General features: G+C 39.0%; 1 protein-coding gene across 1 annotated transcript in view; it reads left to right on the top strand.

Moving 5' to 3' along the window:
* ASXL3 (additional sex combs like transcriptional regulator 3) overlaps positions 1-19,578 on the top strand; it is a 163,359-nt gene that overhangs the window by 63,498 nt on the left and 80,283 nt on the right. Inside the window, exons 6-7 of the mRNA XM_010849786.1 lie at positions 10,705-10,822; positions 11,775-11,894. Of these exons, the coding sequence (XP_010848088.1) occupies positions 10,705-10,822; positions 11,775-11,894 (238 nt within the window). The remainder of the gene's footprint in view (positions 1-10,704; positions 10,823-11,774; positions 11,895-19,578) is intronic.

Below are 19,578 nucleotides of genomic sequence, written 5' to 3'. Positions count from 1 at the left end.
CCCAGCATCAGAGTCTTTTCCAATGAGTCAGCTCTTCGCATGAGGTGGCCAAAGTACTGGAGTTTTAGCTTTAGCATCATTCCTTCCAAAGAAATCCCAGGGCTGATCTCCTTCAGAATGGACTGGTTGGATCTCCTTGCAGTCCAAGGGACTCTAGTAATAGAGGTGTCATTCTAAATGATAGATTTATAAGAAGGAAAAAGAAGCCATGTTTTTAAATAAAGTTAAAAACATTTTTAAAGTCTCCCCAACACATAAAGCTACTTAATATTCACATCCAATCTCTTGAAGTTAGAATGTCTCCACTGACTGCTCTGTTTCAAACTAGGAAACTTTAAGAAAGAAACAACATTTTTATACTGAATTCTGTTACTTTTTAATTCCTTCTTAACTACTGAAATCACAGTATTTCTATTCACTGGTATTATATTTAAGGTAGAAACAGTGTTTCATCCTACAGAGGTCAAATACTGAGCTCGCTATTTGTGTCCTTGCTCTTGTGAAATGTTTTCGATGCCAGAGAACAGAATTAAATTCAGTGTGGCGATCCCTGTTTCCATGATGAAATAAAGTAGGGATGATGGTAGGGAAGCCTGGGAAAAGGCTGATTCAAGTGGGAAACTGGATGTAGGTACTAAAATACCAACCAGGATGGAACAAAAGATACAAAACGGGAGACTGCTGACCTGAGCGTTTAAGAAACGTAGATGCAAACATAAACGAAACTCATGCTTCTGAAGAACAATGATTTAGAAGCTGTGTCCACTGTGAATTCATCCTCCATATGAATGCAAAGCTATTCATTCACATCTCTTTATTGTCATGTCACATTATTTTTAACTTTCTTCACGTTGGTTTCATATCCTTTGAACATTTGTGTTTTTGTTTTTTTTTTTTTTTTTTTACAATTACTAAAACATGGCACAGTTTTGAGTCCCTGGGTAGTTTTTGTTTGTTTGTTTTGTTTTTTGTAGATCACATGTCCATGGGAAGTACCACTTGCTTGATTAGCATCTAAACCTTGTTTTAAGGAGCCAGCCCTGTAAGCATCTTAATGTCCTGAGAGAGCTATTTATTAACGTCTTAAAACATACTGTTTTATAATCAGGTAACAAGTTAGTCTCCCGGACAGTGTGGCACAATATATAGCAGATATGCTAATGTTTGATTAATAATCAAATTCGTATTGGAAATACAATTAGAAGAAAAGCTGTTCTTGTAGAATATTGCCAGATTCCTTGTAATTGCTGAGTTTTTTAAGGCAGCGTTTCAAACATTGACTGAACATGCGGCATTTTGAATTGCAGCAGCCTCAGCAGATTTGCAGCTTTCTTTTTGATAGTTGAATGGTCATGACCATGTAGAATTCTTTGAAAGTGTATATACTGTTATATGTGTTCTGTGGTTGTGAACATGTTTTGTGTATACACATAAAACATAATCTTACAGCATGAATCATAATCTTAAGAACCTGGGGCCAGCCGAATAACCCTAATAATAATTACATTAGCTTGTCATTTATTTTTATGCTCTGCATTTAGCAGGCACTATGCCATTTAATCCTCACACAAATCTTTTAAAGTAATCCTTTAAAATATGTTTCAAATGAGGAAGCTGCAGCCCAGAGGAACTAGAAAACTTACCCAGGACTGTCCAGTGAGTAAATCTTGAAGATGACATTTGAACCCAGAATCATATTTTCAGATTCTGCCCTCTCAACTATTAGTTCCTTTTAGCATATGCTTCCTAGGTGCCTCAGTGGTAAAGAATTTCTGCAGTACAGGAGATGTGGGTTCAATCCCTGGGTCAGGAAGATCCCCTGGAGAAGAGCATGGGAACCCACTCCAGTATCATTGCCTGGAGAATCCCATGGACAGAGGAGCCTGGTGGACTACAGTCCATGGGGTCGCAAAAGAGTCAGACACAACTTAGCAACTAAAAACAACAGCAGCAGTGTAGTAGGATACATGGATTTTTGACATTATCCAAGGAAACCTGCATTCCCGAGTATTTGTATAATGTAAGGAAAGCATAGTCATTAAGAATATTATTTCTGGGCTTCTCTGACAGTCCAGTGGTTAAGACTTCACCTCCCAATGCAGGAGGCATGGATTCAGTTCCTGGTTCAAGAACTAAGATCCCGAGTGCCACACAGCGCAGCCAAAATAAGAATTTTTTCAAAAAAAGAATATTACTTCCTAAAAAAGACTGCTTGTGTTCAATATCAGCACATATTAAAGGTAGATACTTAAATATAGTAGCTTTTACCATTTTACTAGTATATTTTGAGTCAGTAGGGCTTTTGTATTTCAGCTCTATATTGCACAGTGTAGATTCTTAGAAAAAGAAGGTGGGAGAAAAAATCCAGTAGCTTTTTACACACTCTTGCCTGGAAAATCCCATGGACAGAGGAGCCTGGTAGGCTGCAGTCCATGGGGTCACAAAGAGTCGGACATTCTGAAGTGACTTAGCAGCAGCAGCAGCACCAGCAGCTTTTTTTTTTTTGCCCCAGGCATTTTATTTTATTTTATTTTATTTTTTATCAGTGGTTTTATTTATTTATTTTATTTTATTTTTAAACTTTACATAATTGTATTAGTTTTGCCAAATATCAAAATGAATCTGCCACAGGTATACATGTGTTCCCCATCCTGAACCCTCCTCCCTCCTCCCTCCCCATACCATCCCTCTGGGTCATCCCGGTGCACTAGCCCCAAGCATCCAGTATCGTGCATCGAACCTGGACTGGCAACTCGTTTCTTACATGATATTTTACATGTTTCAATGTCATTCTCCCAAATCTTCCCACCCTCTCCCTCTCCCACAGAGTCCATAAGACTGTTCTATACATCAGTGTCTCTTGCTGTCTCGTACACCGGGTTATTGTTACCATCTTTCTAAATTCCATATATATGCAGCAGCTTTTTACACGTAAGTATAGTGAAGAAATGGCTTCCCTGGTAGCTCAGCTGGTGAAGAATCTGCCTGATACTTAGGAGACCCGGGTTCAGTTCCTGGGTTGGAAAGGTCTCCTGGAGGAGGGCATGGCAACCCACTCCAGTATTCTTGCCAGGAGAATCCCCATGGACAGAGTAGCCTGGCATGCTACAATCCATGGGGGTCGCAAAGAGTCAGACATGACTGAGCAACTATGCACAGCACAGCACATAGTGAAGAAAAATAATTTAAAACAAACCTCGGGCTTCCCTTGTGGCTCAGTGGTAAAAATCCACCTGCCAATACAGGAGAGATGGGTTCGATCTCTGGTCCTAGAAGATCCCACATGCCACAGAATAATGAAGCCCATGCACCACAGCTACTGAGCCTGTGCTCTAGAGTGCACGTGCCGCAACTTCTGAAGCCCGAGCTGTAAAACTTGTCCTCAGCAATGAGGGAAGCCACTGCATCTAGAGGAAAGCCCACACAGCAATGAAGACACCCAGCACAGTCAAAAATAAATTAAAAAAAATTTTTAATTGCTTCTTCTAAAACAAACCTCATGCCAAACAAGCCAGATAAAATTCCCCGGCTCTGAAGCCCCCACCCCCACCCAAAGCATGTTGCTGCAGTGAGTGGGTACTTAACTGTGCACTGCTCTTGGTTGCAGTGTAATTATAGGCTGGACATTGTGAAAGCTAGAATGCCCCTTGTCTGTTGATGTAGGGTATTTTCATTGCTCCTGATATTTGGGTCCCTTTAACTTTCTAATCATCAGAACATTAGTTCATATCATATGTGGAGTTTAATTGCATGAATAATATGTTGTTATTTCAGTAGTTATTTTTCTGAATAACATCTTCAAAATAATAATCAGAAGCCTCTGGAGAATAGCAGATTGCTGATGATTACCTTGTTCCCTGTCTTCTTTCTGCCTTGATATTTTAGCTGTAATGATCCTAAAAAGTGTGAAATGATTATATTTTGAATTTCAAGGAAGCATAATTAAGGAAGATTAAATTTTGGAAGTTTCTAAACAGCAGAGTCAAAGACAAGATTAAAAAAGGATGAGATATATGTTACGATGGGAGGTAACATGATGGACAGCAGAACCTTTCTGTCTTGTTCCCATTGGTTTCTTTGACTCTCTTCATTATTTATTTAGGATGGTAGAATTTATTCATAAAGTTGCAGATCCTTTTCCCCCTTTGTATCACAAAGCAGACATATTCCTTGTATTTTGCTTCCGCTTTATATGTTTGACCAATACTGTGAAATTCCAAAGGTTGTGTTGCCCGATAGCGTTTCTGAACGTGGGTGTTGACATTTAGCGTACAAGCAACAATGCACGTTGGTGGTGCCTGACACAGCCAGCTGTTTCATATGTGTGTATTTCTCATTATTTCAGCATTCGCAGCCTGTGCTATTTTCAGATTTTTCAGTGGAGGGTTTGCCACATCCAGTGCATTCTTAAATTACACTGTTGCTCTTCTTTCTCATGAAAACAAAGAAGGTATTACTTCTTTATGTAAATCCCAAGTTAACATAAAAGCCGCTGACTTTAGATTTTACTTTATTTTTCAGTGAGGTGGAAATGAGAATTGTTCCATATTTTTAGAGTTTTCCCAAGCTTTTTTCTTTTAAAATAAAATGTTTATCTAAAGATTTTCTGTCTCTTTTTACGAGAGAATATTGTAATACATCTCTAGAGGAAAGCATGCTCACTCAGCATCTTTTGATTTCTTTCTTTTCACTTAAAGCCAAAATTGTAATTGATGTGTGATATGATCTTTACTTTCCTAGACTGGTTTAGCTCTGTTATGTTGGTTTCCTTTAATAAGTAAGTCTATTTCCAAGTGTAAGCCTGTAAGTTTCTTTCATATTGAATGATACCTGGAAGTATTAAACTTGGCACATGCAATGTACTCTGTGTAGTTTGGACATGAGGACATTCCATGTATGGGCAGCTTTTATAGTGGACTGTATTTACATGTGCTATCTGCTTTTTAATTTAGTTTCAGTATTGCTTCTTTCTAGACTTGAAATTAAGATTTAAAGTTGTTCAATGAAGTAATTCCATTAGCATTCCAACATATACCTAAGGGTTGAGTAGTTGGAGGCACCTCATTGACATCTTCCTCTTAAATGAATCTAGACTTATTGTATAGTAAGTAAGACTTATTGTATAATATCAATGGCAAATTAAAACCATGTTATAGATTGATCAACAGGGCCACCACTTGCTATCTAAAACCTATGGTGTGGAATAGAAATAGCCATCCTATTCTCATGTTGTCACAACAACAGATAATCTCCCTTCTCAGGGTATCCTTGTGCAGAGCAAATCTTCCATGACCATTGAAAGTGGCCTTCCTAATCATATTTTCTTGATCTATTACATGGATGTATATTTCCAGGTTGGGATACCCAAGCTTAGACAATTACAAAGTAAATTTCATTTCTCTTCTATTGTATTTCTAGTGTAAAATAGGCAGTTTTCTTGTTCTCTTGGAATTTTAGCTGAAGCTAAAAGGATAATGGATGATGTTAAGGATAAATGGATAAAGTTAAGGATAATGGGGTACACGAGTATCCTGTTGTGAAGGGGGTGCTAGACATAGTCACAGAGGACTCACTGAGAGGAAGCCAGGTGGCCATCAACCATCCCCCCAAAGCCTATTAAACCATAGCTCTGTGGTGTTCCTATTTAAGATATCTTACCAACACTGTTGTCTCTGTTTTGCAGGGGCATTTACCCAAGTAATTTGCCCAGCATTACTCAGCTCATGAGTTGAGTCTTTCTCTGACTCTACAGCCTCATACCTCACAGGCATTAAGACAGCTCTGCAGCCCCTGTTCTGCTGTAAGTCAGCCCAGTAGAGGAGGGGGATTCGAATAATTCTCAGGCAGTGGGTCAGACTCATTTATTTGGGGAGGTTGAGAAACTGGGAATGATGTCTAGTAGGTATCAAAAAGTGGTGCCTCCTGGCTGAATTTGGCTCAGAATCCTCTTTGTTTTGTCAGGCACATTGTTTAAAACAGGAAACCTCACCAAAAAGCCCAGTTGTGTTTCTTCTCTTGAGCGGTTACTCCCCTTGCAGTGGGTGTGCGCTGCTGCAGTCCCCAGCCTACCCCTTGTCCTCGTCTTGCCCTAGCCAGCATGGTCCAGGAAGCATTGCATGTGTTTCAGAAAAACGTCAGGAGACATGCAGCATGTGTGGCGAGTGGCTGATGTGCACGTAGTTGCAGAAATAGAGTTATATAACCAAACCAGACAAACCTTGAGCAGCCAGCTTCTGTATTTGCAGAATGTATACCCTGCCGTGGGGGACTCCGAACCACTTTACTGCCCACCTCATGCACATAACAAACTCTGGAGTTCTGCTGTTGCGAGTCACCCCGAACTATCCCAGACACCTCAGTTAAGTCAGCATTGTTTTTTCCTCCTCTATCCATATTCTGATCCGCTTGGAGGGTATCCCCAGAGTCCACAGCCAAATAAGTCTTGTTTTCTAGAAAATGAATTGGAATCTTCAGGGTATCCTAAAATGACTCACTCTAAAATGGCTATGGATCTAGTAAACGTAATCAAAATGCCCTCTCTGATAGCTGAATCCCGATACTCCTGAGTTCAGCTGCTAGATACTAGCATCATAGTAAACAAAGGCTTCCCAGTTTTTGCTTATTTGACCCTAGAAATGTTAGTTGGAATAGAAAATAATGCTTGTTTTTCAGAGGTAAGGCAAACAAAGTGTATATTTTTAATACACTTAGAACAGTGTTTTTTTAAATTGATTTTTATTGGAGTATCATTGCTTTATGGTGTTATGTTTCTGCTATACAGCAAAGAAAATCAGTTACATGTATACATATATCCCGTTTCCTATCCATTTAGGTACCACAGAACAATGAGTAGAGTTCCTTGTGCTATGCAGTAGGTCCTCATTAAATATCTATTTTAATACATAGTATCAATAGTGTGGTGATGGACAGGGAGGCCTGGCCTGCTGCAATTCATGGGGTTGCAAAGAGTCGGACATGACTGAGCGACTGATCTGATCTGATCTGTAGTATACATATGTCAATCCCAAACTCCCAATTCATCCCACCCCTCTTTCTCCCCTTGGTATCCGTAAGTTTGTTCTCTACATCTGTGTCTCTATTTCTGCTTTGCAAATAAGTTCATCTGTGTCATTTTCCCTAGATTCCACAGATAAACTGTATCATACAATGTTTGTTTGTTTTCTCTTTCTGACTTTATATGACAGAGTCCAGGTTTATCCATGTCTCTGCAAATGGCACTATTTTGTTCACTTTTATGACTGGGTAATAGTCCATTTTGGGCTTCCCAGGTAGTAAAGAATCCGTCTGCTAATGCAGGAGACGCAGGTTCCATCTCTGGGTTGGGAAAATCCCCTCGAGTGGGAAATGGCAACCCCCTCCAGTATTCTTGCCTGGAAAACTTCATGGACAGAGGAGCCTGACAGGCTATAGTCTATGGGGTTGCAAAGAGTCAAACATGATTAAGTGACTGAGCATGCACACAATATTCCCTTGTATGTGTGTACCACACCTTCTTTATCCATTCCTCTGCTGGTTGACATTTGCTGCTTGCACGTCCTGGCTATTGTAAACAGTGCTGCAGTGGACATTAGGGTGCATGTATCTTTCGAATTATGGTTTTCGTCAGGGATATACCCAGGAGTGGGATCTTTGGATCCTACTGTAGTTCTGTTTTTAGATTTTTGAGGAACCTCCATACTGTTCTCCGCAGTGGCTGTACCACCTTACATTCCCACCAACAGCGTGAAAGGGTTCTCTTTTCTTCACATCCTCTCCAGCATTTACTGTTTGTTGATTTTTTGATGATGGCTATTCTAACTGATGTGAGATAATACCTCACTGTAGTTTTGATTTGCATTTCTCTAATAATTAGTGATGTGGAACAACTGTTCATACACCTATTGGCCATCTGAATGTCTTCTCTGGAAAAGTGTCTATTTAGGACTTCAGCCCATTTTTTTCATTGGGTTGTTTGGTTTTTTGATATTGAACTACATAAGCTGTTTCTGTATTTTGGAGATTAATCTTTTGTCAGTTACTTCGTTTGCAAATATTTTCTCCCATCCTGAGGGTTGTCGTTTCATTTTTTCTATGGTTTCCTTTGGTGCACAAAAGCTTTTAAGTTTAATTAGGTCCCATTTGTTTATTTTTGTTTTTATTTTCATTAATCTAGGAGGTAGGTCAAAAAAGATCTTGCTGCAATTTTTGTGAGACAGTTCTCCCTATATTTTCCTCAGTTTTATAGTATCTGACCTTAGGTTTAGGTCTTTAATCCATTTGAGTTTATTTTTGTGTATGGTATTAGGGAGTGTTCTAATTTCATTTTTTAAATGCAGCTGTCCAGTTTTCCCATCATCACTTACTAACAAGACTAGCAAAGACATAGAAGAACTAAAGAGCAAAAGTCACTTCCATGGTAGGCATATTGGGACTTCCCTGACATGCAGTGGTTAGGACTCCATGCTTCTACTGCATGGGGTGTGGGTTGTACCCCTGGTAGACAGCGAACAAGAAGATTCTGCATAGCCACACAGTACAAGCAAAAAAAGAAAGAAAGTCGACAAAACTTTCATCACCTACAAGCACGTAGTGTTGCATTTCAGTATTTTAGAACATGCTGTACCAAGGAATAATATTCAAACTTCTGAGTAGGAAATATATATTCAGAAAAAATCATTGAGACCATTGAAATGGGCTTGATATTGACTAACATTCCTTATATCTACCTTGGCTCCAGCTTGACTATTTAAAATTCAAAATAGCCATGGGTTTTTCTTTTCATATTATTGATATCTTGGTTTATTTCTGTCCAACTGCTAATTTTTCTATAATAGAGTTTTAGCTGTAAGACTTGAGGACAGCGTTTTTGTTATTTTCATAATTATTTACCACAAACATTATAAAAAGATGTGTCACCTTTGACTTTGTGCTTCTGGCTTCTAAGCCTCTGATTGTATCATCTCTTTTTTCTTTTCATCATCACTTCAAAATTTTCCAAAATACACCACCCCACTGTGCCATTAAATGAATATTTTTAAAATACCTATTAGGATTGCCAAAGGAAGAATTTGAAATGTAGACTCCTAAAAAATGATCACTCTTTATATAGGTTTTAATTGTTTTGGGAAGTCTTGTCTTATATAGTGGGCAAAGGTGGGCTTAATTGTAACTTAAGGTACTGCCTTGCCTTATATTGTTTTATGTTGGATTGTAGGTTAATGTCTATAAAGTGCTTGGAGTTCTTATTGCAGGGCTAGAGAAATGTATGCAATTGTGTACACACCTTAATGAAAGAGTAAATGTTGTAAATATTTTATATAGCACATGAAATCATGAGGAGGATGGCATCTTTATCATCTTTGTATCTCCTGTCCCCCCCGCAGCCCCCTCCCCAAGTGGCTGGTACTTTATAAACTCATTTAAATGTAAGAATTGAAGAGAAAATGTCCCCTATTATTATTAGCAACAGTATCATTTATAAGAGATTTCCTAAGCTATTCACTTCCCCATCTGGTTTTAACTCTCATCTCATCTCATTTAAGTGATATTTAGTTTTACACACCTGTAATTATTTGATTTCTAAATTTTACAGTCAACAAGTTGGATATTCAGGTAAAACACTTTGCACATAAAATAGTGTTGTTTCTGTCAGCAGGGGGCTATAGTGTCAATACAGCATTTCAGGAGACGGTGACAATTATTGGTCAAAGAACATTAATCAAGTAACTGAGATGTTATAAAATTGGTAGAAATTACACAGAAACCAGGAATAAAAAGGTTGGAGACTGTCTGTGGTCAGCCTTTTACCCTTTTGAGGAGTTTTAGCATTCCTGGAACTGTGAATTTAATGTCTCTTCAATTGTGTATGCTTAAGCCCCTTTTTATTACGGGTAATTTTCTGCATAAAACGATCAGCTAGATAAGCTGTATTTCAAAACTTTTCAATGTCTTTTTATTACATTATCATCACCAGGGCTGATTCATTTATGAAACACAAAGCACTCCCATTTGGAGCAATTTATTCTCGTATCAATCTCCCCTCACCCCCCCGCCACTGGATTTGCCAGAACGCCATCATGTTCGTGTTCTGAAGGTTAATGCCCAAAGTCAAGCAGACAGGAGCCAAGTGCTGCAAGGTTTCCAAGATTAGGACTGATTCCCTTCACAGAAATAAATGATTCCTGCCATGTTCAGTGATTTTGTGCAGCGCTCCCCACGGCTGAGTGAGTGCATCAATACTGTAGTCTTTACCTGCTGTACATACTGATGACACTCGGTGTTAACTTGATTGACTGAGCAGCCCACTGGAGAGGACGCACCTGCAAGAGAAGTGCAGACACATATATTTTTATCCTGGTTGCGAAACATTTATTTTACATTTCTTTTCTTTGGGAGTCATGGTTTCCAATTCCATGGGCTCTCAAGCCACCGCTCGGGTACCACAAACCTCCACATGCTGTTTGGTTTTCAGAATTCTCCCGAAAGTGGTTTCAGGTTTCTACCCTCTGCCAAAGCCCGATTTTATGCTTTTGAGGGAAAAATGACAGGAAGCTGACGCTGAAGAGTCTTGACAAATGAGTGACTCTGTGGAATTTAAGTCTGAGAGGTTCTATCTAATGACAGACAAGTGGATCATTTAATTCAGTTATGAGAAATCATTTTGATTATATGTTTCTGTTCTATTTTGTTATGATGTTTTTGTAGGCTTTGAGGCAGCAGCAGAAGAGAAGAAATGGAGTCTCAATGATGGTAAACAAGACTGTCCCTCGTGTGGTTCTGACACCATTAAAGGTGTCTGATGAGCAGTCGGATTCGCCTTCAGGTAAAGAGCTAAAATATTCTATGCTTGGCCAGTTACTCCCTGGAGGAGAGTTCCTCACTGAGAGAGAGATGTCATGAATTTTCTCTGAAACTGAATACTATTTCCACTTGAGGTTTCATTTAATTTTTTTTTTTTTTAATGCCTTTAACTCTTTCCGTGATTCAAACCTAACTGGGCATTTTGTGCTTAAAAAAAAGCAAAAGCAGGTCTTGCTCATCATCACAGGACTTCGTTTGCTAATGTCAGTAGATGTAAGGAAACGTGCGGTACTGCTAGCTGGGTTTCTCTTGCTTTGGCTTTTGTGTGAATGCTGAACTCGAATGCTGGACCACATGCTGATGTGTAATGCCATCAAAAGCCGTTCTTCTGTGGGTGTGAATTTGTTTTGCCATCCTCTGCTGCAAAGTCTAGGAATCGTTTATTAGTTTTTGTGTTCTGGCAGCATTCTTCTCACCTCAGTGCAGCCCTGACCTTTTCTTTTAATTTACCTTCTGTCACTTTTTCGGCTATGGACCATTCTATTTATTACAGATTGATGTTTGCGTTTTCTCTTCCTGCTTCAACGTAAAGTCATTCATAAAGGCATGATCTCTCCCTCTTCATCCTTCATCTTTCTCTCTTGGCCTTGCATCGTCTCCAAGTGGCAGAGTATTGTTGAAGTGTATTCATATATTTTCACAAAAGATCTGAGTGTTTCTTTTAAAAGCTATCAGATCAGTGAATGTGTTTTTGACTCCACTATTAGGCCATCTGTTCTTGCTTTTTGTTCTGTTTGATTGATTTATTGGACTTTTCTCTTTATATCCAGTAGAGGAATCAGATTGTGGCCAAAGGCAGTGTATTAACTCTTAGAAAAGGAGATTGTATCTATGGTTGGTAAAACAATTTGAGATTTTTCTTTTCAAGGACAGCAAGAGGAACATAATGACATAATAACTATTTCCTCTTTTAGGATCTGAATCTAAAAATGGTGAAGCAGACAGTTCAGATAAAGAAATGAAACATGGGCAAAAATCTCCCACTGGAAAACAAACAAGTCAGCACTTAAAGCGATTAAAAAAGTCTGGTTTAGGTGAGTGTTCGATTGACTATAACATTTCTCATTTTAGAGATTTAAATCTTGTTGAATGAATAATAGGAACTTTCTTCTAATAGTTAAACAAGGAAAATTTTAAATCTTCCCAATTTATCTAAACCAAAGAAGGTGCTAAATAAGGCAACATATTACAGTGGAATGATTTTAAGCATGTTGCTAAATTTGTGAATGATATCCCTGGACGGAGCAGAGGCTAACGATAAGGGATTTAAAATGATATACGCATTCAAGTAATTATCTGCCAAGTCATGATTCAGTCCAATGTGCCGTGTTTTGTTCCTGCTACTTGGTTTCACTTTATTGGAATACACTGTCCTGGGGGGAGGGGGGAAATGCAACTTTTATAAAGCGTTCACTGAACTAAAGAGTACACTGTCGGAATATGCTGCAGTAAAACTACTCTGCCTTGCTTTTCATCTTATGCTCCTTGAAATATTCAATAGTGCTTGTCTGAAAAACAGTGTACAATTGCTGAGAAGTGTGGGAGACCCAGATATTGGGTTCTGCAAGTCAGCCCCAGGTTTTCTTCTGAAGACTTCCTTCCTGATAACTTTTCATCAGGAAATCAATAGCAGCATTAGGGGGAAAAGGAATATGAAAATTGAAAAAGAGGAAAATAAATATATCCTAGGTGGAACATTAACATTCTAGACCAAACCTGCCTTACTGGATGCCTGGACCTAATGGCTTCATTTCTCTCAGTTATTTTATCTCTGAGTAAGGGTAATGATCATTGTAACATTTTGTAAAATGGTTGGTAGAAAGTACAAATTTATTGACCTGAACTTTATTACTGGTTCTGCCACTTACTTTCTTGGCAACTTAGGGTAATTCTTATTTGCAGAGTTTATCTGTTTGTAAAATTCAAGCAAGATTTTAACCCATGTATTTGAGTAAAGGTTTATTGATTGCCAACTGTATACCAAGATTTTGTTAAATTCTGGAGCATATTTTCAGTAAAGTCTTTATAATAGGGTTTAGATAGCCTTATATCAGAGATCTTTGGGAAAACAGAATTTATTTTTGCTTTAAGTTTTTTAAATATAGCATAATTATCTTTTTCATTGTTTCCAAGGCTAAATCATTTTATAGTTATTGTCTGGCCCCAAATGTGTAAGTTAGTGTATAGCCATACCTACATATATATTGAGTGGGTTGCCATTGCCTTCTCCGAATATATATTGACATTTGCCCCCTAATTTTTGAGTTTTCTAAAGTATTTTAAGTAGCTTCTGAAGTTGAAAAGTGTAATGGGAGAGTGATATGTAAAGAATATACTAAAAAGAAAAGCCACCCAAAACATCGTTATGATACCTTAAGTAATTAAAAAGTCAGTGACCATCTGTTAAATCTGTGTGCTACCAACCTCAGGAAAGTCAACACTATATCATGAGTTTAAGAAAATTCAAGGCACGGGACCTCTTCATTCCTTTACTTAGCTGCCTTCAGGGCTGGGAGGTAAGCAAGGCTTGTACTCTTTTCATGATCCTGTCAGATGTTTGGGTCTTCAGTCAGGATCTTTTGTTTTAATTGTCATAACCTAGGAATCCTGCATGCCACTAAACGTCTTTCGCATTAACAAAAAGCAGTAAAGGTATTTTGGCTTGTTTGCTAGCAAATTTAAAAGGTGATAAAGGAGAGAGACCACTAAGTTCTTTTTAACCTGCTTTTTATTAGACTACAGAGTACTAGAAATAATGAAGCTACTTTAAGGAAGGAATGGAAGGGTAAAATCTTACCCACTCCCTGTATTTAATGCAGTGGTCTAGGTTCTATGGGGCTTCCCTGGTAGCTCAGTGTTAGAGAATTCGCCTGCCAATGCAGGAGACCCGGGTTCGATCCCTGTGTGGGGAAGATGCTCTGGAGAAGGAAATGGCAACCCACTCCAGTATCCTTGCCTGGAAAAATCCCATGAACAGAGGGGCCTGGGAGGCTACATTCCATGGGGCCACAGAAGAGTTGGACATGACTTAGCTACTAAACAACGACTAGATACTTTGCCATGTTATCTCATTTACTTCAATTATATACAATAAAATGATTTTTATTTTGCACCCAAATAAACTGAGGGCCAGAGGGTGAAGGAGGTTGTCCATAAATGACATGGCTAAAGATCTAAGCTGGGACTGGCTGGCTCCCAAAATCTAAACTGTTATTTGGGGATATGTTCTGAATGTCTAGTCTGCCTAGACCTGTGGGCACCAATGAAGAGCAGCATAGCGTCCATGATGTGATGAGCCTGCCATGGGCGTTAAAATGTAGGAACCCTAGTTACATACACAAGGAGAGCTAGCAACTAACAGATTTTCTGGCTGATCCTGTAAAATCAGACAGAGGAAGAAGGTGGGATTTAAAATAAATCAATTAATGTAAAAATCTGTCAAAAGTTACCTGAAGTTTATTACTAGGAAGGAACTGTGACTGACTGACTAACCCAGCAGCCAGCTGAATACAGTGGCTTCTTTTGTGCAGGTGAAGTCGGTAGTACTGATTAAGCCTCCCGTGTATGCCCAGCACTATAGAATGATAAGTGAAAACATGTCAAAAGAAAGTAAAACGGCCTTAAATGTAACCATCTCCAGATAGTATCCCACATCTCTTGTAGGAAGTGATGTTTCTGATGTTCCGTGACCTTAGGGATCTTACAGAGTAAAAGATTCTGTGTGCTGTGCAACATTTTAGAATCAGGATGGTTTTATTACTTATATATATATATATAAGTAATATATATATATATATGTCATATATATATGTACATTTTGCTTCCCACTCTTTGCCATGAAGTTGTTACTTCCTTAGAAGCAGTGACTTTCCCATCTATCTTGGTAGTACTTTCCGCACCCATTATGTCTGTCTCATTTAGTAGGTGTTGAATACGTTTTCAGCGAGTTATTTATAAGTAACAGGATGGCAAGTATATTTGTCTTGATGAGTGAGGCATCCTGTAGTTTTCTGCATAGTAGGGTAGTTACTTGTAGTTGAATAAGAATGACCCTGTGCTTCTTCGGGAAGGTCTTTCTTTGTTGAACCGACACAGGGTGAATGCAAAACCAGATGAGCCCACCCAACACTCCTTAGCCAGCCAGATACAGTCATCTGCCTCTCCCACCAGTGAGACATCTAATTCACACAATTTTAGAAATGTAGCTTTAACCCTCTTTGTCTTCTCTATGGAGAGATAACTACATAGTCCTAGCCTGTTGAAATCATTCTGAATGAAAATAAATGCTATAAGTCTATTCTACCTTCAGCTGATAATTCTGAAATTAAATCCAGTCCAAATTAGACTTCAGACTGTTAAGTCTAGAGTTTGATCCTCATTGTCAGTTTATCCTTACAGGACATAAAATACTCCTAGTTGTCCCTGAATGCTTCCTGTTGGTCTTTGGCAATTACTTAATTTGTCCAGTAGTGGAATAGGCACCCTGTCCAAGGTAATAGGTTTCAACAGGATATGGAATCTAAATACAGCCCAGGACACGGTGAATCCCAGTGTTTCCCCGAGGACCCTGCAGTAAAGGACAGACCCCATTACAGCCCTCCTCCGGTTCCTTCACAGGCCAGCTTTCTGGGGAGGGTTAGGAGCACACAGTGGTGGTGGCGGTGGTAATGGCAGCAGCATTGACAGTATTATAGTAGTAATAATAATAAAGCTTCCGTATCCCTCAGCTGTTCCAGTTCTGATAGTGATCTTGAAATTCTTATGAGAAATATTGATAGCACTCAGCTTGGGAACCCATTACTTTTCACATAGTTTTTTTTTTTTTTTTCTTTTTTCTTTTCTGTTTTATCTTATTTGTTCTTTGCCAGGGTTTTGTATAAAAATTATAAGGCTATTTCTCCGAGTAGCTCTCTGGCTGACATGGTGACGTGGGTTACTCTGAGTGAGTGCAGTTGAAAAAGAAAATGGATCTAAAGATCCGATGATGTTATTATTAAAAAACTCCGATGATGTTATATTAAAAAACAACCGAAACCTTGCTGGTCCCTCTCCCATTTCTGAATCATGCATGGTAGAAAATTCTAATCTGACATGCACAAAAACAAACTAACAGTATCTACAAGGCCCCTTTTTATTATCTCAGGGCTTGAAAATCAGTATGGTATTAGACCACCAAACAACTAGGTGGAAAAACCACATCAGTGAGATGTAAGGTAGGTTCTGACTGAAAATGGAGTTTGAAGTATATGGGGTTTTTTTGCCTAATCAGTTGTTTTAATGTCCTTTATCATTATCTTGGTGGTGGTTTAGTCACTAAGTCATGTTCGACTCTTGTGACCCCATGGACTGTAGCCCTCCAGGCTCCTCTGTCCATGGGATTTCCCAGGTAATAATACTGGAGAGGGTTTCCATTTCCTTCTCCAGGGGATCTTCCAGGCCCACAGATCAAATCCAGGTCTTCTGCTTTGCAGGCAGATTTTTTACCAACTAAGCCACCAGGGAAGCCCATACATATCCTTATCTTAGCAAAGGATAAAACACATATAAAACCTCACCTATGGAGTTTTCTGAGAGATGGATTATGGAATTTACAAAAAATTACTAATGATAATCTTTCTTACCACTTTTTTGGTATTAATTTCTTGTATATTTCCATAACTAAAATGTAAGTTCCTTGAATTAGAGGTCGTTGACCTATACCATTTATAATTATGCTTCTTCCTTCCTAGTCACACAGTAGGAGTTTAAAAAGTGCTTGCTAAACAAATTCAAGCTTCTAATGGATGTCTCTGAGGGGATTTTAATAAATGTCCTCAGTGAGCCCAACTTCTGGGATTCATTCCAGTATATTTTATTAGGTTTAATCTTTTCGTAGTGAAGAATTACAACTTTGCTGGTTTCATAAACGTTACGTACTTTTAAGATAAATTAATGTAGGAAAGTAAAAAAATTGAATAGTAACCCGAAATCCTGTCATCAACAATAACTTTCCCTGTTGTTTTATAAATACTATTTGACATCTCCTAATGTGTAGCCATAGTCAGAGGTCATCTTAGAAAAACCAAATTATACCACTTTAATTAAAAATACTAAATTTAATTAAGTTTGGCCTGTATAATAAAAAAGAATGAAAGTAAAACCAAAAACAAAATCGCTAAACATTGCCACAAGATGTATTCATATCTGAAAGTTCTCTCCAAAGCTGTTAAAATGTGACAGACTGAAATAGAAGTGATAATTTTTTTAACTACTCAAACTTTGGCTAATATATTTTGAAGGAGGGGGAGATAATTGCACTTACAATCCCACTTACCTCCATGTTTTCGTTGTTATTTTTAAAATGGGCTTCCCTGGTGGCTAAGCTGGTAAAGAATCTGGCTGCAATGTGGCAGACCTGGGTTCAATCCCTGGGTTGGGAAGATCCCCTGGAGAAGGCAGCGACTACCCACTCCAGTATTCTGACCTGGAGAATTCCATGGACTGTATAGTCCATAGGGTCGCAAAGAGTCCATCAAGATTATTAACATTTAAAAATCCATTTTTTTTTACCATAATCCCTGTTTGTCACTAACCTCATGGTACTGTATTGTAATCGAGTCAATGCTCCCTGATAGAATTTTTACAGTCTCTTCATTTTGTGAAAGGTACTCGATTTAGGTTGTAGATGGCTAGATTTTGCCCTCTGATAATTAGTTTTTCTTTAGACTTCACTCTTCAAAAGCCTGCTTTTCTTCACTGAGCTCTTTCAGAATCTATTCCTCTGTAATTTTTTTTGAGACGATGAAGAACTCTTTGATTTTGAACTCTTTCTGTATTTCTTTGGGCAGTTCTTGTAACATAAGGCTTTGGTCTGCCTCTTTGATGGGCTCCTTCCCTCTGCTTGAGTGTATCTCCTGTGGACATTTTATGTGCTAATCCTGTGGGATTTCCCTTCTGGAAAATAGGAAGTTTTAAGCCAACAAGAGCTCCAGAGTCTGCCGCCTTTACTCAGATTGATGCTCTTCAAACTCCCTTTGGTTACAATAATTCCCCTGACCCCGATCAGACGCTTTCCCATGATTTTATTGACTCCTAATGTTGTCTTTAGTAGTACAGACACTTAGTGCGGCAGTTTGACAGTTGTCCCTTCTCTGTTTCTCTGGACTTCAACTACTTTATACTTTCAGTTCAGTTCAGTTCAGTTCAGTCGCTCAGTCGTGTCCAACTCTTTGCAACCCCATGAAGTGCCAGCATGCCAGGCCTCCCTGTTCATCACCAACTCCCGGAATTCACTCAAACTCATGTCCATCGAGTCGGTGATGCCATCCAGCCATCTCATCCTCTGTTGTCCCCTTCTCCTCCTGCCCCCAATCCCTCCCAGCATCAGTCTTTCCCAATGAGTCAACTCTTCGCATGAGGTGGCCAAAGTACTGGAGTTTCAGCTTTAGCATCATTCCTTCTAATGAACACCCAGGACTGATCTCCTTCAGAATGCACTGGTTGGATCTCCTTGAAGTCCAAGGGACTCTCAAGAGTCTTCTCCAACACTACAGTTCAAAAGCATCAATTCTTCAGTGCTCAGCTTTCTTCACAGTCCAACTCTCACATCCATACATGACCACTGCAAAAACCATAGCCTTGACTAGACGGACATTTGTTGGCAAAGTAATGTCTCTGCTTTTGAATATGCTGTCTAGGTGGGTCATAACTTTTCTTCTAAGGAGTAAGCGTCTTTAAATTTCATGGCTGCAGTCACCATCTGCAGTGATTTTGGAGCCCAAAAAAATAAAGTCTGACACTGTTTCCATTGTTGCCCCATCTATTTCCCATAAAGTGATGGGACCGGATGCCATGATCTTTGTTTTCTGAATGTTGAGCTTTAAGCCCACTTTTTCACTCTCCACTTTTCACTTTCATCAAGAGGCTTTTGAGTTCCTCTTCACTTTCTGCCATAAGGGTGGTGTCATCTGCATATCTGAGGTTATTGAGATTTCTCCCAGCATCATTCTTGATTCTAGCTTATGCTTCCTCCAGCCCAGCGTTTCTCATGATGTACTCTGCATAGAAGTTAAATAAGCAGGGTGACAATATACAGACTTGACGAACTCCTTTCCTGATTTGGAACCAGTCTGTTGTTCCATGTCTAGTTCTAACTGTTGCTTGCTGACCTGCGTATAGGTTTCTCAAGAGGCAGGTCAGGTGGTCTGGTATTCCCATCTCTTTCAGAATTTTCCACAGTTTATTGTGATCCACACAGTCAAAGGCTTTGGCATAGTCAATAAAACAGACATAAATGGTTTTCTGGAACTCTCTTACTTTTTCCGTAATCCAGCAGATGTTGGCAATTTGATCTCTGGTTCCTCTGCCTTTTCTAAAACCAGCTTGAGCATCTGGAAGTTCACGGGTCACGTATTGCTGAAGCCTGGCTTGGAGAATTTTGAGCATTACTTTACTAGCATGTGAGATGAGTACAATTATGCGGTAGTTTGAGCATTCTTTGGCATTGCCATTCTTTGGGATTGGAATGAAAACTGACCTGTTCCAGTCCTGTGGTCACTGCTGAGTTTTCCAAATTTGCTGGCACATTGAGTGCGGCACTTTCACAGCATCATCTTTCAGGATTTGAAATAGCTCAACTGAAATTCCGTCACTTCCACTAGCTTTGTTCATAGTGATGCTTTCTAAGGCCCACTTGACTTCACATTCCAGGATGTCTGGCTCTAGGTCAGTGATCACACC

The sequence above is a fragment of the Bison bison genome, unplaced genomic scaffold (genome assembly GCF_000754665.1).
Source record: "Bison bison bison isolate TAMUID 2011002044 unplaced genomic scaffold, Bison_UMD1.0 scf7180017864286, whole genome shotgun sequence".
Taxonomy (NCBI): domain Eukaryota; kingdom Metazoa; phylum Chordata; class Mammalia; order Artiodactyla; family Bovidae; genus Bison; species Bison bison.
The sequence above is the reverse complement of the archived record's forward strand: the minus strand, read 5'-3'. Positions and strand labels throughout refer to the sequence as shown.